General features: G+C 45.5%; 1 protein-coding gene across 1 annotated transcript in view; it reads right to left on the bottom strand.

Moving 5' to 3' along the window:
- Positions 1 to 5,708: 5,708 nt before the first annotated feature.
- XPNPEP1 (X-prolyl aminopeptidase 1) overlaps positions 5,709 to 26,039 on the bottom strand; it is a 31,785-nt gene continuing 11,454 nt past the window's right edge. The window contains exons 6-20 of the mRNA XM_050899071.1: positions 25,450 to 25,593; positions 24,964 to 25,059; positions 22,637 to 22,718; positions 21,455 to 21,665; positions 17,792 to 17,881; positions 16,408 to 16,458; positions 15,211 to 15,269; positions 14,443 to 14,520; positions 13,841 to 13,912; positions 11,979 to 12,039; positions 11,061 to 11,130; positions 9,683 to 9,856; positions 8,719 to 8,795; positions 7,907 to 8,005; positions 5,709 to 6,861 (exon numbers count right to left, since the gene is read on the bottom strand). Of these exons, the coding sequence (XP_050755028.1) occupies positions 6,733 to 6,861; positions 7,907 to 8,005; positions 8,719 to 8,795; positions 9,683 to 9,856; positions 11,061 to 11,130; positions 11,979 to 12,039; positions 13,841 to 13,912; positions 14,443 to 14,520; positions 15,211 to 15,269; positions 16,408 to 16,458; positions 17,792 to 17,881; positions 21,455 to 21,665; positions 22,637 to 22,718; positions 24,964 to 25,059; positions 25,450 to 25,593 (1,493 nt within the window). The 3' untranslated portion in view covers positions 5,709 to 6,732. The remainder of the gene's footprint in view (positions 6,862 to 7,906; positions 8,006 to 8,718; positions 8,796 to 9,682; positions 9,857 to 11,060; positions 11,131 to 11,978; positions 12,040 to 13,840; positions 13,913 to 14,442; positions 14,521 to 15,210; positions 15,270 to 16,407; positions 16,459 to 17,791; positions 17,882 to 21,454; positions 21,666 to 22,636; positions 22,719 to 24,963; positions 25,060 to 25,449; positions 25,594 to 26,039) is intronic.

The raw sequence follows: 26,039 nt of genomic DNA, 5'->3' as shown, positions 1-26,039 counted from the left end.
ACCTAGCTGTAACCATGTGCCTGAGACGGCTGACAGAGAAGCCTTGTCTCCTTGTCAAGTCAATGGAGAAGATGTCGCGGATGGAGTCATGCACTTCACTCGTAAGAGAGAAGCAACAATATACTTTATTAATATAAAACAGTGAGTTAACGAAGTTCAATGGTAAATGTGACAGTGGTTTAACAAGATTCGATGGCAAGGTACACTTGATTATTTACTGCATAGAGGACAGGGTCAGACAAAACTGTCAGGGAGACCCTCCCATGGAGTCATGAGGTTCAGAAAGGACCCCCTTGCTTTCTAAACTCCTTCTCAGAGAGGAGTCTAGGTGTGGCTGGATCCACTCCTAATCCCAGACTTGACCAACGGTTTATGTCTAAAGAATTATATATGTGCAATCAATCCTTTATATCACTTAGCTAAGATTTCAAAGTTTAGCATGCTATCAATCACTTACCGAGAACCTGTCACAGCAAGAAATCTCTCAACCTCAAGGAGTAACCTTGAGGGGCATCCCTGCTCAAGGGTAGATCCTGGCATGCAGCCCGCTGCCGTGCAGGAGAGCTCAAGGGGCCTGGGGCTGTCCCCTATTTATGGAGTAAGATGATTGACTTACTTACAGTCATATTTGCATACCACTAAGACGTCTGGGTCACCATTCCAGACAGCCCTTGGCTACCATGTTGCCATCCATCCCCCAAAGTCCAGAGTAAGCTGGATGCAGCCATCACAACTGGTGGTTACGGCTTAAGCGGGACACACACACACACACGCACGCACGCACGCACGCACGCACGCACTGCCACAGAAGGCAATAACCCCAAAAGGACACTTCGACTCACAAGTGTGCTGCATCATTTCTGGGGTTACCTAGCTCTCGCCACTGACCACGGAAGGCAAACAGAAGGTATTAGCTCTGTTTGATAGGATGAACACACAGCTCGATGCGTCTTAGCTGCTACTTCTGTTTCTCAGGAGTAGTGTAATCACTGCGGCAGGAATTTTTCAGCAAAATGTTTGACTTTGGGTTTTTTTTATGGTTTTGTGTTTCTTATCTGAAAAATTCAAGTTCATCAAAATTCAATGTGCACAGGGGGATTAGGGCTAGGTTTCATCAGGTTTATGTCAAAAAATATTTTAATACAGTTTCAAAAATTGTCAGACTGCCTTGTTCCAACAAGTTCTAAATGGAAAACTCCCAACTTCTACTTAACTTTTTTTTTTTTTTTGCTTTAAAAATGATGTACCAACCCTGGGGTTAAATTTCTTCCTCTTCTTCCAAAAAACCAGCTCTGAAGGAATGTGATGGTTAAAGCCCTTGTGATTTTGCTAATAAGTCCTCTCATGACTTCCTCCTGCAGCAAGAAGGATGAGTGGGGGCTTGGGCGCAGCGATGGCACAAGGTCAGCTTGTTCGGGCCGGTCAGAGGCAGGAGGTACAACCGCTCCTCAGCAGCACGTTCGGGAGGGTAAGCAACCGGGGAGACAGAGAGATTTGAGCAAATGGCACTAAAATGGCCTTAAGTACCTTCTGGCTGTAAATCAGAAGGTTCCTAGTCATCAGAGCAGCCATGTTCTCTGACCACCTCGCGCAAGGCGCATTTGGAGGGGGACCTCGCATCCTCGCAGCTTACGATGGAGCCGGGCAAGCTTCTGAAGGGTGGTGCGACACAGTGACGGGACAGCCAGCGAACAGGCAGGATAACTCGGCATGTCCCTTCCAAACGCGCCCTGTGAGCCCACACCGGCTGTCCAGGCTGTATGTGCCAAACCAATGCACCCCACTGTCAGTGTGGAGCCGCCCTGCAGCCGCCAAACCCCCTCTTCCTCGTGCAGCAACACAGAGAAACCGTAAGAAAGAGGACGGGTTTTACGGGGTCAGGCAGCATTACGGTCCCGTTTCTTTCCCACGCTAATCTTCATCAGACAGACATCACTCCACTGCCTCGCAGCAGCAAACATGTCCGTGGGCATCTGCCACATCCCAAATTTAGAATGATTTTTAACAAGCTGGAAGGAGCGAAATAAACGGCACTTGATCTGCAAGCTCCCCGTTCTTGACGGTGTCCCCAGAGGTGGTGGAAAGCCGAGGAGATAGCTCCTTGCTTTAATTGGTACATTAAAATTCTTCCAGGTCGCTACACAACTGTTAATAGGCAACTTAATTAAGCACTAACCCAGTTCATATTTCTACCCTCCAGAGGCTCTTGTTTCTTTTTTTTTTCTTATTACATCCAAAGCCATGGGGAGTTTTGTCCTAATCATGTAGAACAAGCTGAGGACAGTGACACCAGGCAACTTACTTAACTCCTGATCTCCAGACACCTCTGCCAGATGCCCAGGCCTGCAGTCTCTTCCCCAAAAAGAACACGGAGGACTCTGGGAACGAGGTGTGAATTGCTACAAGTCAGCAAAAATCAATGGCAATAATCCTTAGCACCAGCAGCCAACTCACCCCCACTGAGTGCAAAAAGGAGACAGTGTTGGGCAAAGACAGGTCCTCTCCAGGCATCAGGTGCCAGCACGCAGGCGTGTTTTAGGCGGTCTCCTGAATAACTGAGGAGCCTAACTCAGCCTTTCATGAGCATCTTCCAAAATGTAGGTGTCCATGCTGTCCTCAGCCACAGACCACCCAGAGGAAACCCTTCAGAGCACCATGTGACAGAGAAGAGAAGAAGTAGCAAAGGAAAGAAGATGTCATCTCCTGATCCCCAGGAGAGCTTTAGCATTTGGCTGCTCCAACCACCTGACTTACTGTCGCTATCTGCTGAAGGAACCACAGGACTAAATATCCATGCCCCGCAACACACCCCAGCCCCTCGTCACTACTGGGCAACTAATTCACTGTGTGCAGCCTGAACGTCGGGCTGGTTTGATGGGTTTTCTGAGGAGGTCCTCAGCAACGATGTTCTCAGAAGTTTTCGTTTTCTTTCCAAGGCTGGGCTGGGGTAAATCAAAACTTGCTCCAATAGCTGTCATGGAAAGTGATGGGTTTAATAGTCGTGCGAACAATAGTGGGGTTTCCATTACAGGTGAGTTATGAGCCATTTAAGTTAAAAAACAACTAGATTTTACTGCTGCCAGGCACACTTAAGGTAGTACCCTCAGATTGAGGAAGGAGAGGTGACTGTGGAAAAGCCAAGCAGTCACCAGGCTTATGGAGGGAAGGAGCATTTGTTGCTGGTGATGAATGAATATGAATCCTTCTGCTCAAGGAGAAATGGTCTATTTGCCTCAAAAGCCTTGTACACCAACAGGCACATTGCCAATGCACACGTCATGATTTGTGATTGAATGGTAAAGCCGATGTGGATTTTCCTTACTGAAAAATAGGGTCTGTCTCCTGCTGTAACATTTTTATTCCAAGGGAAACGATTTCAGAGGCCCCAAACGCAGTAATAGCACAGCCGGAGATTTCTAGCACAAACGTTGACAAAAAGTGCTCTGGTGACATAAATCAGGGTGGCCACATGGACCTTGAGTATGGTTTGCATTTGCTGAAGTCCCATCCCATGGGTAGAAACAGGATCAAGTGGTGGTAGCAGTGGTGGTGAGGTCCAACTACCCGCCGAGCTCCTGGGTTGGATGAAGTGATAGGACCACATGGGCTTACCCCAGCAAGCACCCCTGTAAGAGAGGCTGTATAAGGAGCAGAAATGTGCTTTGCAGCATGATCTAAAACTATGAGACATCCACTGGGTTAAAAATACTGCACAACTGAATGGCTTGAAAATAGACCATTAAGCATGTTGATATTGAAAATGCTCCTTCCTTCCCACAACAACAACAAAAAAAGCCTCTATGGAAAAAAAATCTTTATTTTTTTTAAATCAAATCAAATTACACTTTTCACCTGAACAGCATAATTTTATGGTCATTTCTGTGGATGGCACTCATACAAAAATAAAACCCAAACCTGTCAGGAACTTGGTTTCCTTTCATTCTCTTCCTTGCTCTTCTCTTCCTTAACTTTTTCTGTCCACCAGGAGAGGGGGAGGGAGAGACCACCCAGGGAAAGCAGGTACTGATGGAATAAATCAAAACCTGGAAGAAGAAGAAAAAAAAGAAGCCAAGCTTTATTTCCATTGCAAACCTGAAGCTCAGACAGGAAAGGATACAAAATGTAGTTGTGTTTTCAAGGAGCGAATAGGGAGAGAGACAAATGCCTTAGAGTTAGGAATGCGTGTCAGCCAGCCCCACCCTACGGAACACCCCGTCTCCCTCTGCTGAGGTGCCAAATCCAAGAAAGGGATAAAGATCTCCAAGCTGGGACCAAGATGCAGTGGCAGACTCCCTGCAACAAAAGCCCACAGGGTCGAGGTGGCATGGAGGGATGAGCTGGGGAGTGAAGGGCAGGAGGTATCTGCTGAGGCTCCCTGGGCTGGTGCCTAGAGGAGAAGACAAGTCTGGATTGCCCCACCTCTGGCCCTGTGCACTGGAGGGGACTTTGGGACAGGAAAGAGCCGTGAATTTCTGGGATCTGGGTGGGAATGGCCCCAGGTTGGCATCTGACTGTAAAGAGGGAATCGAGGTGGGGAAAAGGTCTAGTAAGGCCATTCAAGCCTGGCAAATTGCTTTCGGTGTCGTGTCTCCCCTCCCCACTGAGGTGCCCGAGCCAACCACAGCGGCTTTGGGTCAAGAGGACAAAAGCTTCCCTGGCTGTTGTGTTTCACTGTTTGGTAGAAATCCTCCTCTTCTGCCTTCCCGTGGGAAACACTTGCCCTTGAGTTTGAGACAGACCTACCCAGGCTGGGTCTTTGCCAGGACATCCAGGACACCGCTCTCGGGAACATCTGCGGTCAGCCATGCAGCCCCCCGCGGGTCTGCACCGACCGGCAGAGTCGTCTGCTTGAACTTCCACCATCACCCTGGAGAGCAGCTGCCTTCCAGCCTCAGAGGTCTCCCACCCGGCCGGGGGCGGCTGCGGCGTTCGGCTGACAACTCCCCGATCGTTCAGCCTCACTGCATGCCCATCGATTTTGCTGGGAAAGTCCCGATTTGTCACAGCACAACCTGTTCAGAGATCCCCCACTTGTCCTTTGATGCTGTGGCACAGTCAGTAGCTACAGAGGCAACGGGCACCTTTGGCAGAAATGTTTTCCCCGATCTGTTTTAGTCAATAGCACATACTCATGAGACAGTGTGGACTGGCTGATGTGTGAGCCGGGTTTCCCATAGACACAGCTGAGATGAAAGCTACTACTTCTAGGAAAGCACTTGGATATTTAAATACATATACCTATCTGCAGAGGCTGGGGTGTGAAAATGACCTTTTGAAGCACTTACTGCACTTTTATCACTTTCTTAGATAACACAGCCAGGAGGCCAGGCAACTTTCTCTCCCCAGTCCTTTTCTGTTTGGCTGCATGATCCTGCTTCCAATTTCCAGAACTCTTGAGGGAAATACTAATTTCATGCCATTTAACAGAGATTAATATTTCCCCTCAGAATTTCTTGGGAGAAGGGAGGAAGAAAATTATGTATATGAACATTTCCCTTTGCACAGAACACTTCTTTAAAATATCAGGAATTTGAGTTGCTGTTACCTGATTGCTCTTTTTAGGTCCAATATTGAACTTGAGTTTGATCAGAACACTTTCAGTGTAAATGTTAAGAATGACTGCTTCTTTTAGTAAACATATCCATATCGCATCATGTAACATTACAGACAATGCTTTGATGCACCTGCACACAGTGATTTTCAGAAGACCGCAGAGCAGAGAACTCCCGCTCCGGGGTGCGAAGCTCTCCTACCTGTGTTTAACTTGTAGTAGCTCGCTTAACCACTAGATGTCTTTGTGCACTGCCTGGCAATCCAGAGCGCGGTTCCTGGTGGCCAAGGCCAGGCTGATTTTGAACCAAAGCTGCAGAGACCTTCTTTTGTCCATTGTATGCATTTCTTTTTTTTTTTTTTTTAACTTAATAATTGCTTTGTGTCCAGGAAAAGCTGTAATTCCATGATACTGCCCACACATCCTGCACTGCCAAGGGTTATACAAGTACTCAGTACATTGTAACAATAGACAGAAGTACTGGCCTGGGTGCTCTGCACACATAAACCTCTGCTGAGCGTCACCACATCCCTTCCACCATCTGTCACAAAGCACAGGCAGAACTGACTGCTCCTGTCAGGCCTCTCCATAACATCTGCCCAGCGCCTAGCACAGGGCAGCCCTATACATATTTCTTCACCATCTGAGCTAGATGCACACATAAAGGTGGAATTACCTGGTTCTTGCCCTTCTTCAAGCTGTCAAACCCAACGCATCACTGACTGCAAGAGAAGGCAGGTGGAGCAAACAGCGGGTTGGAATCTTTTATTCAGTAATCAGTCCTGCTGTGTGGGTAGCATCTTAGCAACTGGAACTCAAGTATGCAAAAATACTGAGTTTTCACAGTGAAAAACCAGACAGTATAAAATATTCCAGTATTGCCTCTTAGAACCATTATTTCAATAAGACCCCTGTTTCAAAGGCAACATGCTTATTTATTTTGTTTGCTTTCTATTCTCAACCCCTCCCCCGCAAAAAAACACCCTGATCAGACAGTAACCCTCATTACCCCCACATTACCCGCACACTTTGTGGGGAGAGAAACACTACATGAAATCCCCTCCTGATTTCCAAAGGTTTCTTGAAGAACATTCTCCCAGTGGTGTCAAGGGCCAAGAAGACGTAGATTATTGTGACACCGAGCGGTCCTGATGTTCTACGCACCACAGACAACTGTGGTGCTACTGAACTCTGATGAGAGGCTCCGTCTCCTGGATGAGCCACCGAAGAGCTTCGTGCCGGCCTTGCCTCTCTAGTTCTGCTCCAATTACTTCCCTGCACTTCTGATGGTAGTCGTTCACCCAGTTACACTAGAGAAAGGGAGGGGGTATGACATTCAGTATAAATGCAGAAGAGTTGGTGCCCTTACAAGCTGTGTACAGCCAAAGACATTCGTAGGCCCTTGGGCTCCTTGGGATTGAGCTGTTAGGCTGGGATGGGATCCTGTCCCAAAGAGACAGACCTCTAATACATGGAAGTGACTTGTAAATTTGATGAGGGTAGGAACTGAGGCAATTCGTCCCGGGTTTTCAGAGGAACCAAGGTTCAGTTCAGCTGCAAGTATTTAAAGTCTCTGCAAATCGCTGCCTCCAGCAAGTCAGAATAGCTACCTTGGCACAGTCTAGTAAATAGATTTGCAAATTTGTAACTGAACAATGCAGTCCTGAGATACAAGTTGCCCTATTGATCTGAACAGGTAACCTTACGGCAGATCTTGGTACTCTTCACAGTCCTCTTCAGAAAAAGGAAAGGCAAACACGATTATCATTCAGAAAAGGACGATGGGTTGAGGCAAAATAAAGAGTATGGTAGAAAAACAGGATGAAATACGTCATGGTGAAGGTAGTGGGGGACCTAAACAGAAAGTTTAGAGTATGAAGCTATTCAGGAAATAAATGCTGCTGAGCAGGTATCATTGATGTCTGCTCAGAGTCCATATGTACTGCAGAATGTGGTGTGGCTGAATGGGATTGGTCACGAGCAGATACAGGCAACAACATAGGACAGTTATTAGTATAAGTCTCTGGGGAGACAGCATGACAGTCGGACAGAAGCAAATTAAGGCAGGAGTAGGAAAAGAGATGATAGCAGCAAATATCATATCAAGGGAACTACCAAAACAACATCATTGGAGGGGTCCTCGCTGCCTTCATCATAGAATAATTTAGATTGGAAGGACCTCTCATCTAGTCCACCCTCCCACTCAAAGCTGGATCAAGTTTAAATTAAGTCAGATTGCTCAGGATTGCTCTCTGGATCTATGAAATGGAAGAGAGGCCAGTGGTTCTTGTAAACAGAACAGAACAAGCTGGTTCTAGTGCAAAGGTGGCAATGCAAACCTACTGTTTCACTTACCTCTTTTTGTGTCAGCAAATTAACATCAATCATTTTTGTCTGGATTGGAACCAGGGTTAAGGGTTCAAAAGTCAGGCTCCCTCTGTTTTTGAAATTGTACTGCAGCAGAAAGACAAACAGGGTTGTAAATTTTTAGAAACAGCTCTAGCCAGATCACACTTACTCCTTGGTTCATGTCATCACTACAGAACAACCCACATAATATTCAGATGAGAGGGTAGCAACTTACAATAACATTTTTCTTATAGTTCAAGCAACGAATCTCAATATAAACCTTAATTATTTCTTTCAATGGTCACTTTTTAAAGGCCATGTCCCAGGTCACAATTGTACAGGACTCAGCTTGATGACTCTATGGTCATTTTCAGTTTGGCATTTCTAAAAACACAACCCAGCCAGAATGGCAATTATAATGTCAAAATCTGTCTGTAGTTTTGTTTCTACTGCCACTGAGGACTCTCTATCAGAGAAGAAAAACCTGACTTGACAAGATCAACCAACTCTACAGCAATGACTCCAAGGGGCTGAATAAAGATGCTTCTGGTCTTTGACATCCAGACAGAAAACATTTTAAAACAACTCTCACATACACATTTCAACCTATGGAAACTCTGCAGAAGCAGAACTGTCTTCTGTGCCCCCAATTAGCAAGGGAGACTTAGAATCAGTCTTCACCAAAGCGGGGTTTTGGAGACCAGCAGTCTTGAGCAGGATTCAACTGTCTGCAGCATGGTCCCACCTCAAGTTCCAGTACTTAAAGTTTTACAACCAGTGAGTCATGGAGAAAGGTGCATCTTGGGCAGGTCATTCACCTTGGTTTCGGCAGGGATCACGAGGACGACATTTTCTATTCGGATCCCGAAGGACCCATCTTCATAATACCCAGGCTCTGCAGAAACAGACAGTAATTAACTAAGCCGCATAGCTGCACTGTGCCCTTATTCCCTATGGCCAAACTTCCCCTCCATGGCTTTAGTCCACTGAAGTCACTAAGCAATCTTGACATCAGGCATCCACAGAGGCAAAAAAATTTCTGACTCTACTTCATCTGCACAGAAGCCCCGAGCAAGGTGACAGCAAAAGTTCTCAAAGACAGGAGAAACAAGACAGACAGCCCTCGAGCTCAGAGAGTCTCCTTGCAAGTCAAGAGAGAGCACAGAGTATATGTGTTCCAAATACCAGAAACTCTGAACGTATTAATGTCTTTATGAAAGGCAGGTGGGTAACCCCTTCCCCAAAACACGTATTTTAGAGAGTGCTCCCCTGACTCCCTGAGAGGATTTTGCAGCCCTGAAGGAATGTAAGTCTTTCAGCAAACCCCAGCAGGCTGTTAATTTACTACTGGAAGAATAAGGCATGCAAAGATTTAACAGCTGCCTCAAATAGCCCATAGCAAAGACAGGATTAGCTCCTGAAAGCTTGGTGTCCACCTTGTACTGTAGCCAGCTCTTCCACTGCAGAATGGGAGGCAGCATGCCAGAGCTGAGCTGGGCTGGGCTGGTCAGCAGCACAGCTCTGCTGAGGTTTGCACTGTAGAGAGCAGGAAGCAGGCCTGCAGCACCTGACTGCAAAGATGCTTTACGGAAGGTGAAAGAGCTAAAATGAGGGCCTTTACCTAGAGAGCTTAAATGACAATTAAAATAACAAACTGAGGAGGCAGGACCAGAGCTTATGGTCCCACCTTTCGTTTACACCATTGTCAGATTTATTCCCTCTGCATCTTAAAGAGCTTGGTCCCTCCCCCAGTAACCAGAGAGAATCACCAATGCTAAATACCATCAGAGACGATCATGCCAGCCTCCAAGGGCTCGTCTGCAAAGGTTTTGTAGCTAATGCCGCAAGGACCCTCATGTACATTTAGGAAAGAGCCAACTCCATGTCCTGTCCCATGCAGGTAATCCAAACCACAGTCCCACAAGGCAGAGCGGGCAAAGGAATCTAGAAGGTGACCTGCAGGCCAAGGGGAAGAGACAGACATGGAGAGAGAATTTTATCAAGTCAGGCTCCCTCAGAGATGCTGATAATCACACTGAAGGCTCAAGCCTGGAAAACATGCAAAAAAACCCCAACCAAACACACAAAAAACCCCATCACCACCCCCTCAAAAAAACCCACAGAAAGCAAGTCATTGGATTGTTAGAAGTTACAGGGCAGATTTGGCAAGTCTGACATTCAAGCCCTTTCTCAACTAAAGAGCCCCTCTCTCTCTCCTCTTACACAGCTCTTCAGAAGATGGTCTGTAGCAGAAACACGGCACTGCTGCTTGCTCCACTGGGGTTTTCAGGAAAGAATCTAGTGGTTAAATGTCCCACAGAGAATTCAGTACCTTTCGTAAAGGTAGCTGCACTAAGTGAACTCAAAGTAGAAGACCTGCTAATTGTATTTAGTGAACTAATCAGCCAGACTTCTTGCCTGGATGGGAAGTCATTTCAGATTGTTTCAACCAGAATGCAGACAATTTCTCTCGCCTGCATGTGAACACCAAGCCCATATATCCAAGTTCAGATACCCTCCAATTTCAGTTGGGGTTTCTTGTACCACCACGCAGCTGCTTTTTCCTCACCTACCCAAGAATGCAAACTGGAGAAAACTCTAAAAAGACGTATCTTTGTGTAAGTTGTCTGATCAGGGAGAAGATAGCTCTGCAACAAATTCACCAGGGGTGAACCTATGCCACAGCTTCTCCTGCACAAAATCAAAACAGCTCCTCTGTGTGTCATTTTCCCATGCTGCTCACTGATAAAAGAGATTCCACATTAACTGAAAGAGAATTAGCCAGTCCTTTTGAAGCTGGAAAGTGACTTCTCACTTTGATAGGGCCATGAGTAAAGCATAAAGGCAACCTCCAAGCACAGAAAGGCCACAGAGGTGTTAGAGTGCCATTGACTGATGAAAGTCACTATCACCCTAGAACCAGAGTACTTTGAACACCCTTCAGACTTCTGCCCTCAGAATTTTCAGCGCTGGTTGATGCCGAGAGAGAAGGCATCAGTAATCCAGAATCCAAAATGTTGTGATGGAAACAGACACAGATGGTTACATCAACATCTGCCTAACACATCTGGACCTGTTAACCATAACGTTGCTCTCAGACCACTTAATGGTTCTTCAGAGGTCATTGCTGTGGTCAAAACACTCCAACTCACCAACCTACCTTTGGTTCCATTTGGGAAGATGGCTGCACTCACAGCTATATGTCCCTTCAGGACATAGGTGAAGCATTCCTGTCAAAGAAATGTGTGCCGTAAGTAAACAGGGAGAGGCAAAACTTTGTCTTTCCCAGGAATGGAAAGACTGCATCTTGTAGCAAATTGCAGAGGATCTGGAAAGACTTGCTTGTGCTCTCCTATGGCTGGCAATGCCAAAGCAAACCATGAGCAGAAAGAGTTTAAATTACTCTGAAGACCTTTCTCCACTAATTATGGAGAGTGTGTCACAAACTCAGACCGCAGGTTTAGCAGCAGGATTCACCTGACCTACATGACTGATTTTCTTTGTGGCTGTAGTTTTACTTCCTGAGCATACCCTACAGCATATTTTCATCACTGAGTGAACTATAATGATGAAATTAGTTTTAATTAAAGAAGCAATTTAAAATAAACAAAATTACATTGCTGAATTTCCAACACAGACCTTCTCAGATAAGTCTGAGACTAGTTTTTGATATGGGACACTAGACACAAACCACTACTGCATACTGCAACCTTGCATTAGACACTGAGCTTTGCACTAAATTAAACCCCCATAGTTCCCATGTTGGACAAGCCAGTAATGTTCATCCTCAGCCCTCTGATTTTGTTATTTCTCAGAGGAGACACATCACTTTGCGGATGAGAGGTGTGCATTTTAAGATAGAAAGGTGTCACTCTCTAAATCACTTAGTTTATATTTCGGAAGTCTGAAGTCTGACAGCCTCCTTTTCAGTCTTTATCAAAATGCTGTCACATGTTGTTAAACAAATGATACCTGATAGAGCACTTCGACTATATAGCAGTAGGGCACATTACTAATTTGTTTAAGTATCTCTAATAATAAGAGTCAGATCACAAACCACACTGAGATGCCAACTCACCTTTTCATAGGCTGATGGTGTGCCAAAATGCATTGTCCTGGTCACATCTGTTGTACCATCTCTTCAGAGGCAAAGAAAGATGCAGGAAGCAAAGCAATGGGGGAAAAAGAAAGAACACAGAAAACCCAGTCACACTGCAGCAAACCAACCAAACTCATAACCAGGTAAAGTCATCCGCTCTGTGCTACACAAGACTGATGATGTAACAGTTGCTAATCTCAGAAATTCCTGAACACACATGTCCCAGATGTAGCAATAATGATTTACAATTCAAAATGTTATCTTTCATCCATAAGCATCCCAAAGCTCTTCACAAATTAGAATCTAAACTGCTTATAAAAATGATGCTAATTTGAAGTTTAGCAACTGGTACCTGCCCATTGAGAACAGAACAGAGAAGGCCAAACTTAAGTCTATTTGTATGGAAGATGATTCATTAGCAGCTTAAAAATATATACTTATGCACACATGACAGCTACCAGCTCAGGAAAGGGAACTGTAAGGGGGTATAGTGTCCCTTTCATCCTCAGGATGTCTTGTGCTAAGATTTCTAGAAGTTATCCAGCATTTGGATAGGGGTTAGTCTGAGATGTCAGAAACTGGCTCTAAGTTCCTTCTACAAGTATCATTTTGAGCCTGCTGTCAAAAACACAGAGGCTCTTGAAATAATGAGTTCCCTTTGAAATACTCACTCCTATGCCTACACTTTTCCCCAGCACACACAGGCCATGGTCACAAAGAACTCACGGTTTAACTTCTCAGCAGGGACAAGCGGAGCATCCCTGTCACAATGCTGTAGTAAGTGCCATTGATGTCCAGCTTATATTGTATTCAAAGGGCTGCTGTTCATAGTGGCACTAAGGAAATCGTTAATTAGGCCATCAGAGGGGAGGGAAAAAAGATCTCCTTGTAAAAATCTTATCAAAGGATGTCTGTACGGTTCTTTTTCAAAGCTCTTCCTGACTGACATAACAAAAAGGCATAGCTCTAAAGACAAAGCTCATCTCAAAGGAGCAGGCAGGCCTGTCCTGCATCTTTCTGAACAAGCCACTTCTCATCTATTTACACTGGTTAAAAACATCACTTCTTTCATTTTCCGTGGAGTCAGAGTTCCACAGTAAACAGCTGCAGAGATTGAGGCCACTGAATGGCACTGTCAAAACAGCACTGAGTGAGTCAACAGACATGACGCCTTCCCAAAAACACACCTGAGACCCAAGTGGCCACTGGGATGAGAAACCCTGCCTCTGAGTCTCTCTCTGGTCAGGCAGAGAACACCACAGGGCAGAGCTGTCCTGCTCCTTTGCCTCACCTTGTTCTGACCTCAACATCAGTCAAATCTGCCCACAGGGCAGATACTGGCAGGGTAGATGCCTCACTCAGCTGTGCAGGCTGCTGTGTAGGCAGTCCAAAGCTAAACCAGGGCAGTCAGGCCTGCTCCCTGTTCCCTGCAGCTCTAACACCAATGCACCAGGTGAGCAGAGCTGCAACAGACAGAAACATGCACCACCAGCTAGACCACAGCTACCACCACACTGGTAATGGGACTCAGATGGGAACTTTTAGATCTCGTCCCCTACCCAAGACAAGGCTTGTCAGCAGCCCTAGTCTGCTGTCTTGAGCCTAGCTCAGGGCCTCCTGTCACGGATCAGGCACCCATTGACTGAGGCACTTGGCTGTATTCTATGCTCAGAATCCCACAAACTCCCTCCAGAGGGGATACAATGAGCAGGCTCTCTGTGAAATGGCACTGCGCTCAAAACTACACATTGCCATGCTTGTCACAGCAACTGTGAGCTGACCCTGCAGGTGGTCACTGGGAGCAGAAAACATAGCAGTTCAGCACCATTCATCCCACTCACTTGTACTGTGCTCCGGAGTCCAGGAGGTAGATCTCGTTCACAGACAGTGTTCTGTTGGTCTCAGGAACTGGCCTGTTCAGTTAAACACAAAGTTTTTTGTTCCACAGTTTTAAGGTCTCCAGCCCATGTCTGCAGTTCACAAACCATATTAAGTGCAAGCTTGGATGTGTCGGCTCTGATTTCTTGTGGCAGTGATGGAAATCCCACACATGCTGAGCCAGGGATCATACTGAGGAGTGTATTTGTCTACAGTAAATAGCACTACAGTACAGCTTTGTTGCTTCCAGCAAAATGCTCAACATCTGTTCCTGGACATATTTCAGAACAGTTTGCACTTCATACTCATCCTTCCCAGACTTCTACCCTCAAAATAGCCCTCTTCTATGGCCCCTGAGCAGATCAGCATCATAATACATGCATGCTGCCAGCAAGGACAGATCTTTATTTAGTAAGTGTGGAAGCTCTGGTGGAATAAAGCAAGATGGCAATCAGCAGTGACTACATCTCACTGGAGTACTCTGTTGTGACTCCACAAAGAAGCTAGACAGCTCATTCCAACTACATTTGCTGAAGGATGAAAGGAGAAGCTGTGTTTCTCTTACTTGTAGTGAATGATGGCTCCATTTGGACCCGTGCTTGATATGGTAGCAAAACTCAATTCAACGAAGTCTTTCTGTTGGCTGAAAGAAAAGATTGTGATCACTACAGCACAAACGAGAGGAGCACACCAGGCACCTAGGGCACCTGGAGTGCCCCACCCTCAATTTCACATCACCTCAGCCTTCCCCTTAGCCTTGAAAGCCATCTGGGCAAGCACACTCAGGTAGGAGAATTGTACAGATCAAAGCCCTATCCTCCCAACCATGTGGAAACCTGCTTTCCATCTCTACCCTTTCCTTACAAGCAGAAAATTCACCACCCAGACCACCCAGGGAAGAGATGTCCTGAACAATTTCTTCTTTGTTACTTATTTACTCAAAGGCATTTTTAGAGGTCCTGTTGATGTACACATGGGAGGATCTCTCAATACAAATGGTGCTCATTCTCCATCAGAAGAGGAAGAAATCTAACTCTTACATCAACTCCTCTGTGGTAAGAAAGCAACTGTCTCGTATTTAAGTGTCCTAACCTGCGGCTCTCCTCATTGCTATCTCAAAAGGAAAGCGGATAGGATCAGTGGGCTGGGACTTGTATCCCCAAGAGACCCAATTCTTCCCCAACTCTTTCAAGTGTTCAAAGAAATCCTGTAGTAATGGTTTGTCCTCAGGTAAAATATATCTCCAAGTGAGCTGGATTTCTAAAGAATAAAATAAAAACAAAGGATAAAAACACCACCCACAAAACATCCTCACAGGGGATTTACTTTTTACCTGCGAAACTCCTCTGCTTTATCTGCAGCAATTATTTCTGTTACTGTTCCCTTTGGAACCTAGCGGACAAAGATGTAGGTTGAATTAGTACACCAACAAGCAAAGAAAATGCTATATGCTTAAGCATTGGGCCTTGTCTGTGCATTATGAAACCCAGTCTTGAAGTGGCCTCTTTCCAGGTTTTCTGTCCTCATTCCTCAGTAATGACAAACACAAACCTAGCAATATTGTGCAGGGCATGTGAGAAGCAGGAAGCAGAGACGGTCACAGCAGGACTGCTGAACCCTGACTAGGGAGCGGTTAGTGCGGTATTAACTTCACTGGGATATGTACAGAGGTAACATCTCACAAAGCAACATCTCTTCACAGACATGTTACACTAAGCTTAAACAGTTCTCTCCAACAGCCCATGGTATTAGCAGAATTTTTATGCTTTTAAATCAGAAATGGAAGCAGTTGCAGGAAAAACAAAGGACATTAAATTTTACTTTAGGCATTTGATAAATTAAAACCTGTGACACAACTTCCCCAGGACTGGACAACAGGCAACGGGGAGCAAGAGCTAGATTCATAACCCCTGAGGCAGACTTCTTGAGGTACCCAGACATGTAAAAAGGCACCTTCTGGAAGTCTTCAAGCCATCTCCATAGGTAAAGTCAATCGACTCAGACATGCAGTAGCACAGAAGGACCACAGCTTAGTAAGTTGCTGTGTAACACCTGGCACTCTGCACTTTCACTGTGTACTTCTAACCCAGAGAAAACATGTCTTTATTCCATTTTCACTGCACATGGGCATGACTGCACCTCTCCATTCATAAATGCCAAATCTGTCCATACTGCCAGACAACACTGATTATCATGAGAATAATTCCAAAGTATTGCACTTTGGATATTATTTCATGATTTACACTACCAAACCAGTACAAGACAGTATTAACACTATATTAAGCCTGTTCAGGTCATTTCTCACTTGCTCTGGCTTTGGTCTGTATAAAATGAATGGGAGTATGTTTTCAAAAAAATTCATTCAGCCTTGGATGAAAGCATGATTGAAATCCCACCCAAAAAACAGATAAAACCCCAACTGTTTCCCCACTTTTAGCAAAGGCACTATAAAGACTATCAAAAAGTTCATGCTAATGAAGAATTTTACATAGCAATAAAATCTCCAAGTTAAAAAAAATTAATACACTACCTCTTTCTCCAGCCAGTTAAAGAGCTCACACAGGGCAACAGCATCTTTAATCTATGTTAAAATAGGCACAAGAAAAGGGAATTGAGAAGAAAAAAGATTTATCAAGCCTCAGTATAAACAGTTTTTGACACAAAAGAATTTGACTTGCAAGTTTCAGAAACACAAACTAAGAGATGATCTAAGAGGTCTTTCCAGGTTCTGCATCCTGTAATTAATACAAGCACTGGAAATCTGGACAATTAAATAAACATTAATAAAGGTTTACTGCTGGGAATTATCTTAATGTGAAGAATTACCAAGTACTCAGCAAACGCTGGCTTTACCCCACACATGACTTTCAAGTCTCTTTTGCTTCAGCACACAAGATCTTGCATTTCAGATCATGGAAGGTAACCACACAACACATCTGGTGATGCGACAGGGGAACTTGCCTTTTGGGCACACAGGCACCACACAGTCTGTGTCACACAGCTTCTGGCTTCTCTCTTGCCTGAAAACCCCCATTTTTCTTCCATTTTTCTACATGCTTGCAGCACGCAGGGGCAAGAAGCAGGAGACAAGTGTACAAGAGCAAGGCACAATTTTGTCCTCAGGTGGCAGGTGACAAAGTGTCTCTGCTCAGTACAAGTATTTTTACTTCCCCTTAACTAACAGGGAAAGAAATGCATTGAAATAGAAAGTAGCAGTTCCCAAGAAGCTAGCAGAAAATATGGAACAAGTCCAGAATTGCCAGCCCTGCTTTAACTGGCACATTTCTCCTGTTGTGAAAACTGCTGCTTGAAAATTAACAGGAAATAAACACGAGAAAACTTCAGCCTCACCATGAACCTGTTTCACAGGCAGCTTCTTTGCTTGAAAAGATGAAGCTTTCTGGGAAATCAGCCTCATTTCCAGAGTGTCATGATGATGACACAAAAACAGAGTGCTTTGAGGACACTAGCTGCTTCTGAACATCTTGGCCTGTGTTTTGTGCCATGTATCGAAGAATTTCTCTGTGTTCTTTAGGCTGTGTTTATTCAAGTGATAACAATTCAAAGACTCCACTGAGAAAGACAACAGAACTAGCAAAGGGGAAAGAACATCCTTTTGAGGGTCCATACTCTAAACAACACTTCTCAAGTCTGCACAGTCTTCCAACAGAGCAAGGTTGGTTCCTCACACTACTACAAATGTTGTTCTTCACTCCAAGGGAATGCTAAACAAGCAAAAAAACTGCTTCAACAGCAGTAGATGTCTCACAGAAAACCATTTTTATCCTGCCATCCAAATTCTTATTTGCTGTTTAATCCAAAACACTAAAACTGAAAGGAAAATATAATTTCTTTTCCTAAACGTAAAGCAAACCTCTTGCCATGTGCAAGGAGGCTCTCAAGGTTTCACTTACATGGGCTCTTCTCATGCCTTCTGTTTCCGATGTGTTCTTCACAGCTTTTGCAATGCAGATGGGGGTATATGGGGTGAGGTATCGGTAAGCCTGCAGCAGAAGGACAGGGATTACTTGTGGATTAGTTAGACTACATAATCCTACAGGTTTAATAACTCAGCCAGGCCACAATTTGTACTTTGGCAGTCTCTCTCAACCTTCAGCACTGTGAGATACTGGTTGCCAGTAGTCAGCTAAGTGCACTGGGGAATAAAGAGGAGAAACAGTCCCTGACTGAAGGAAGAACAGCCACAGGGAAATCTAAGGAACTAAAGGGTCAACAGTTTGTCACGAAGCAGGGTGAAGATGTGGATATCGTAAATACCATATATATCAATGTCTGAGCCATCAGTTTCCTGTTGCTGATGTACACTAAAGGCCCAGAGACAGCCAATGAGAAACACCAATCCCAGGGACTAAGGTGGAACTTAGGCTGTGCAAACAGACCTAAAAGGTCACCTTGACTTGTTACCTGACTGTCACTCCCAAGTAGCAGGGAGCAAAGGGTACCCAGCCCAGGTACCAAGCACTGGAGTTGAACCTGGCAGGCACCTCAAGGCTCTGGCTCCTCCAGCACCGAGCATCACCACTTCTAATGATCAGCAGCTCTGACAAACACATCAAGGCTCCAGGAAGCACGAAAGGCCTTTGCAAAGCTGAGCTTTACATACTATCCACTTCTGAAAGGAGCTTACATCAGCGGTTTGAGACAAAGCTTTCCTGTGCCTGGTCGGGGTGGTCCTGCATTAAGAACTAGTAACTGATCCCTTACCACTGTGCACTTCCCCAAACATCACTGTCCTTAGATTAGCAGGAATACTTGGCTGGTTCTGAGCACGTCTTCAGAAATTCACCAACTGAGGTGACTTGCCCAAGCCTCATCACAGTTGGCATCAGAAGAAGGAACAAAAACGGAGTCTTTTGCCCCACAGTTCTCTACCCATTCTATATCAGATGGGATGAGCACCTACACAAGCCCAATGTTGTGTCCCTATTCTCAATGCACCAGCATACAAACAAACACCACTTAAATTCATGGGAAACGCCTGGTAGACCCTCAGCAAAGACCATTTTCACACAAATCCTACAGGCTTACCATTTCCAAATTCTTAAAAATAGCAAGACAATTACACTACATTATGCAGAAACTAAAGTACTGAAGAAGCCACAAGAAAGTCAGGGAAGTCCTTTTATCAGAGTCAGGACAAAACTTCTCAACAGTCAGATTCTTAGATTGGCTTGCCTTTTACAGATACTGGTAGGTTCTATTAATCTTCTGTGAAAAGCATATTTACATGCAGCTGTAGGCAAATCTATAAAGGGTTTGCAGATCTGTGTTTAATAATGGACTGGATTTTTGCCAGTGTCAATATTTGGCTTTGATGGAGACAGACAGTAGATGGACTTCCAGCATTGGGGTTCTTCAAAGCACCCCAGGCCAGCTGCTCAGCTGGTGTAAAGTGGCATAAAGCCAGAGAAAAACGCCCAGCATGAAGAACTGGGAAACCTCTGGCTCTTTCAGTGACTCTCTAAGTGGTTTTTAATCAAGACATTTCAGTCCTTCCTCTCCTGCTTTCTATTGCACAGAGCTCCTTGAGGCAGGGACTCTCCCATTGTGTACAGAGGGCATGTAGCACTGTAATGACTCAGTATCAGCCAAAACTTCCAGTGCTAACAGGGTAAATAATGTCACTACAACTCATTACATTCCTTAATCTAGGCCAGACCTGCTGTACTTCTCCATATGGATGCTCTGCGTAAATCATCTACAGCAACTTACCCAAATTGGGGTTAGTCCATTGACTCCAACTACAGCAAGGGATATTCTACTCTGAAGTCAAAAGAGCAACAACAATTTATCCTGAATGCTCCATAGACTCTACGCTTTCTGCTACCCTGAACGAAAGAGAGTGGGCAAAATGTCAGTATTCTGTATTAAGAGGCCATTTGCACCTAGAAATGGATTGATGGTGTCAGAAGATTTAACCCTGAGCAGGGGCAAAAAACTGTCTATCTTGCTTATGTACATGTCTTGTTGGTTTTTAAAACAAACAAAAAAAAAAACCCACACAAGGCAAACTGCACATTTCCCTCAAGTCAGTGCAAAGGCACAGAGAGCCACATCCCATATTAAAGGGATATGTTGAAAGCAACAAAACTTTCCAGACCTGTTTGGTTTTACCATCTGTCCTGATGTACCAATGAAGCTATTAAGGTGTATAAGCGAATGTCATCACTGGAGAAAAATAATGCATGGTTCCTGCTATTTTGGCCATGAGAGCTGGAGAGTTTAAGCAGAGATTTGTGCTGGTATCAAACTGTGGCAGCCTGGGGATGCACAAACAGACCCTGCTCTTGGGATTTTGTCTTTTGGAAGACACAAAGCTGAGACCACTCTTAAAATTCCTGTATACAGAAAAAGCCTTCAGGCCCCATAAGTTAGCTCTGTTGTCACAGGTATGGCTGCATCATACACACACCTGCAGCACAACCATGCAGTACATGAAACATGCAGGAGATACCTGTCTGCCTGGTGGAGGCAGAAACCTGGTGGTGGGTGAATGCAGACTTGCAGCCAAACACTTTTTACAATTTAGTTCTTCCTTCAGCGACCCCTTCATCTGAGCCCTGCGATTCTCAGGCGGGAAGCCTGGACTGTGTAGTAACCCAGCACAAGCACAGATTCTGTTCAGCAGGTCTGGTCTTCCAAGGCAACATGTGGAAAATACCCACTGGTCCCTGACTCCCAGCTATATTTACTCACAGTATCTGTTAGGTACTAGGTATCTCTGTAAACTGGATGGCATTCCAGAGAATGTGATGTCTAGCAAACAAGAGATGTACACAAGATGCATGGAAACCAGATTATTTGTCCGTAGTTGCTGCTGTGTCCTTCCCCAAGTATCTGCTTTCATGACTACTGGAATATTAGGTGGACTGCAGGACTCCCAGACAGCCAAGTTCAAGTACAAGGGTAAGATATAGCAAGTACAGCTGTACAGAAATTATTCTGATGCTACAACTGTCCCTCAGCAGATGCACTCACTGCATGGACAACCAGTGCCTGCAGGTTATCCGTGTCCTCACAAGATTCCCTGCTGCAACAACTCTGTCGCCCTGTCCCTCCTGTCTTCGGTACAAGATGTCACATATTGCCTGATATCCTCAAGCCACTGAAATAAATAAGGGGAACCATCTTCAGACACTCAGATCAAGCCCAATGCCCTCTCCCGAAAGTCCTGCTCAACTTCCCTGCTTCAGTTTCTGCAAGTTTCCACCTCTTACTGCTGGTCCACATAACGCTCATGCTCCAGCCATGGGCAGAATGACCCGAGTTCACCCTGCTCCTTCTCTCCCTCCCCTCTCTCACTGTACTTGTCTTATCTTAAGCTGACAATTCTTTGGGTAAATCGACTTAGCGAGTTGGAAGGGCAGCTCCAGTGAGAGCAACCCCAGGATTAACAACCCCTCGATACCTCAGCATGGCTGGATCCTTCCGCACAAGCTCCAGCCCGCATCATGCTTTGCGGAGGGGAAGCTGAGGCCAGCTGCCCTCATTAACACCGTTCCTGACCACACTGAGCAGAGAGGAGAAAAGCATTTTTCCTTGCAACGGCCACTAACCTTGGGAATGGCCTCAGTCAGAGCATAGCTGGCTTTGTCACTGAGCCACACTTTCTCCTTGGGTGAGAGGCCTGCACCAACAGCCTGCAGCTCTGACAGGATAGATCCGTAGGGCTTCACCTGGATTTTAAACTCAGGCTCCAGGGTGGAGTCGAGCTGTAAGTGCTCCCTCACAGCTGGGTCCATCATCCGGTCACCATCAATGAAGAGCCTGAGAAAGAAATCAGACAGAGCAGATAGGTGGGACCACATCTGACAGTGGTTGGAGTAAAGGAGGGAAGGAGAAACCATTCTGGTGACATTTCAGGGAGAAAGGAGTTTGTTAATTATGCGCTATACTTTGTCCTATATTATTTTAACCACTGGCCTTCACACAGTTTAAATCCTGCTTTGAAATTAAGATGTACCACCCTGCTGAGAGGAAAGCAGCTGCTGATAGCATTTTTGTTTGTATGGCACATTCAAAATGGCTGCATCCCATCACTGCGCTTCAAGCAGGAGAGAGTAACAGAGGAAAATAATGGCCATTCTCTAATTTTTAAGGGCAACATCTGGAAACGGAAAAGCTACTGTTGTTTTAAGTACCACATTGTTCTCGCTTTCACCAAATTGGAAAGTTCAGCCCAACCTTCACATACAACCTGTACTCACCCAGCCAGGTTTTACCTCAGATGCATCTAGCTAGCAGCTTGGAGATGCCTCTAAAAAGACTTGTGTTTGCTGAGGCTCATTATACAGGGCAGTCACAGGAAAGAAGCCTTCTGTCATAAGCCAGCCCTGAAACTTTTCTACACAGTCCCTGCAGTTTTGAAGTGACTCATCAATGGCATTAGAGAAAAGCTTTCCAACGTCCAGGCCATTGGACATTGTTGGCTCTTACCCACATTTCACCCAGGGCTCCGAGGGCCCTCCGCGCTATCTCAGGGTGACAGACAGAGGGGTCAGCCATCCTGCCCAAGGTCACTCAGCAAGTCAGCCGAGGTGCTGAGGAGCGCAGCAGAGCTCTTGGCTGCCTCTCTAGCTCTGATCGGGAACGAGAGTAATTAACGTTGAAGACAAAAGTGCTCAGAAAGGACATTAAAGCACCCGAGCGTAGGTGTTTTGAAAAGACAAATGCTTTGCTGGAACAGCTCTCCCACAGAAAAATGCATCTTGGAGGACAGAAGAGGGGAATACAAGCACCTGATTGTGTTCATTCCTATGACGGCGTATGCAAAAAACACAGGATTGTACTCAACATCAGAGCCTCGGAGGTTGAAAAGCCCTGGAAAATAAGAACGCCAAGAATCACAGTCCTGGTTCATCTTTTGCAACATTAGAGAAAGCCAAAAATAATCTCAGCAAAACACAGTCAAGCAATGAGTCGTCACGGGTGCAGGCCATGGGTCCAGCTCCCACCCAGCTGTCCCACGTCCTGCTGCTTTTCTGGCAATCCTAAGTTTTTGCCAGGAGATGGCACCAGAACTGCAGTTTAAACACTCCCATCGGGCAAGGAAACTGGGGTTTAACTTCTAAAGGAGGGCTGGCTTGGAAAAAAGCAGGTACAGGCAAAAAAAGACAAAGACACGTAAAAAAAAGTAGTGTTTGCCCTTTCTGGTCTGTGCAATGCAATAAAAGCTCACTTCTCAACAGCCAGAAGACTTCAACGTTACAAGTTATCATTTCATTCCAATCCTTTTGATACTTGAGGGAAGAGGGAGACACAATAGGCAAGACTAAAATACTCCAAAAAGGCCTCTCATTTGGGTGCCTCAAACATCTTAGATTCAGACTGCATAGTCTTAGGTTTTTTTCACAAAGAGTTTATCCCACACAACTCCAGGAAAAGTCAAGAGGGGAAGTAGATGTTCAGCATCTCCAAACTCCTGATTTTAGGGTCAAATAAAAACCCCAGGGTATCCAATTAGCCAAAATGAGTTACTCAAGGCAATAAGGCCAGCCAGCAGGACAGCTGGGAAAAGAACCAACACGTCCTAAATCACAACCCAGCACTGTATTCATCGAACTGTGCAAATTATGCCATGAAAGTAAAAATAGAGTTTGATTCTCCCCAGGGAAGGAGTAGGTCACTTGAAAGCAGGAAAGAGCCACAAAGAACTCTTTACTGCATGGGTACAAACTTTCTCGCTCAGCTGACTCCAAATGCAGTAAGGAGGCAACAGCCTCCTCTGTGGTTCTCCTCCTGTCCCCAGAAACTTGTCTGGAGCTTAATACAGTGAATTGAATTAGATAAAATTAAAGACAACTTCTCCCCCTTCCCCCTTTAGGATAGGAAATCATCCAGGCATCCAGCAATAAGCTTCTCTCATGAGCTCCTCTGGTCCATCTTAAAACCCTTGATTCATAACCAAGCTTGGCTTTGCTGGAGACATTTAATCTGAAACCACCTCAGGGCACCAATTTATCATTAATTTAATTGGAGATGCGCCTGAAAAGGTGAGACACACAATCTCTGCTCATGCAGGCCTCCCCAGGGAGGAGTCATATTCACCGCTCTCAGAAGTACTTCTTTCATGAAACAAGCTCTTTGCTCAGTGTCCTAGATCCAGGAGAGCCCACAGACCTCAGCAAGCTGGCTTCACCCAGCGCCAGAGACATTGCACCGGCAGTGCTGGAGCTAGGAACACACCACCTTCATTTCTACCTTTTCAAATCAGACACGGGGCACAGGCATTAGCAGCACTCACACCCTGCCAGCGCTATGTTCCCACTGCACCAGTCTGCGCACTGGTGATTTCTGCACAAAGGATACACAGCACTAGTAACAACAGTCCCGGGGAAACCACTGCTGTTTCTGGCCATTCTCCCTTCCGACACACTGGGCTGGGAGCCAGGGTGTGGAGACCTAGTCATCCTGGGGCCCCAAACACGGAGAGGGCTCTCTAGTGGGACCCTGGGACCCTGGGTTGAAATGATCTGGAAATACAAGTTGAGCCCTGACTTACTTGTTTTAATCAAAGCATTTGCCAAACAGTGGAAAGATAGAGACTGACTTAAAAAGGCGTGACAATTAGGAATATTACTGTGAATGCCGTGTACCCCACCCTTGCCTTATGTATACAAAGCCACATGTTGCATTGCTTTGTTTATAGCCCAGCCTCCACAGCAGAAAACAGTCTCCATCTTTCCATAGGGTGAGGCAGCATCAGGATATTTTACAGCCAGAAAACCTCACAGGTCTTTTTTTTCCCCTTCAAACTGCCTCAGACTTTATATATAACCTTCCTTTCCCTTTGCCTGGGCTGTTTTTCAAAGGTGGTGATTTGCTGTGTTTCCTGGGCCAACAATGTACTCAGGAGGTGCGCTGGTGTAATAAGGCACTGTGTAGAAATACAGGCTTGCTGTTTGTGACCTTTTATCGCCACTGCACTTGATACAAGTTAATTGACCTCTGACAAACACGTTGGCTGTCATTAAGTGCCTCTCACCCTGGCAGGGTTCTTCCTTTCCAAGGCAGGAAGGACATTTATTTTGTAGGAAGAAGTGAGAAAGGAGATGCAAAGACTTACATGCTACTTCATCCAAGGCCGTTACCACAAACCACAGGACTTTCCTCTCAGCCATTTTTGAACGGAGGGCTACAATTTTGTCTCTCCAGCTGACCCCTGCAAAACACAATATGAAAAGCTACAGTCACCAACTTCACTGAGGATGATAACGTAAACACAGACCAACGCACTGGATTTTGGAGGTAATCAAAACACACTATGCTTGTGCTCCCCACTCCTTTCTAACAACCAATAGTTCCTATCTCAAATGAGCTGCCCTCCAGACATGCATGGATTTGTTTTGAAGTTATCTAGCCTCTAGCAAATGGTTATTTGAAGTTTTGAGGACAAAGGGGTCATTAGCTGAGGTCACATCATCATCTTGACCTATTCATAGTGCATCATATTGTGCTGCAGTAGTGTTTTTCTCACTACTTTGTAAGAGGAAAGCAAAGGGCGATAGGGCAGTAGAAACAGTCCCTGTCTATTGGGAGTTAAGCTTCTCACCTGTGTAACTCAGGTCGAGCGTGATGAGAGGCTTGCAGGGGCGTTGAGGACAGTCTGTCCAGATTGTATCGATCAGGTTTTCTTTGACAGGCACAAGGTCATGGCCAGCACTTCTCAAGGCTTTGGACATCCTCTTCCACTGGTCTGCCAAAGGGAAAAGAGTCAAGAGTGATGGCTTTAAAGAACACACACTGGTTTAACAACGGCCCCGTTCACAAGGGGCAAACTCAAGAATCTGAGTCTCCTCCTTTCCTTCCAGCCTCTCCTTCTTCCCATTCCCTTAAAAAACAAAGCAAAAGCTATTGCAATTACAGTTCCACAAATGCAGCCGCTACAGCCAGCAGCAGGTATAGAACCTCGCAGCCCTGGAGCCTCATGCTTGAGCTGAAGAAGAACTGCTCCAGCTGGGAGACAGAAGTCACTGGAAGAAGCCACCCCAGAGGCTGCGGTAAGGGTGTCCTTTACCCCAGTGCAGAACCATGCTAGATCGAAGCTAGACGAGAGATGAGATGGGCTTCCACACAGCCACAAGACTGATCCTTAGCCCATCTGAATCAAGCAAATGTGCCTTGCCTCCAGTGACCTTTGCA

This window comes from Gymnogyps californianus, chromosome 6 (assembly GCF_018139145.2).
Source record: "Gymnogyps californianus isolate 813 chromosome 6, ASM1813914v2, whole genome shotgun sequence".
NCBI classification, from domain to species: Eukaryota; Metazoa; Chordata; class Aves; order Accipitriformes; family Cathartidae; genus Gymnogyps; species Gymnogyps californianus.
The sequence above is the reverse complement of the archived record's forward strand: the minus strand, read 5'-3'. Positions and strand labels throughout refer to the sequence as shown.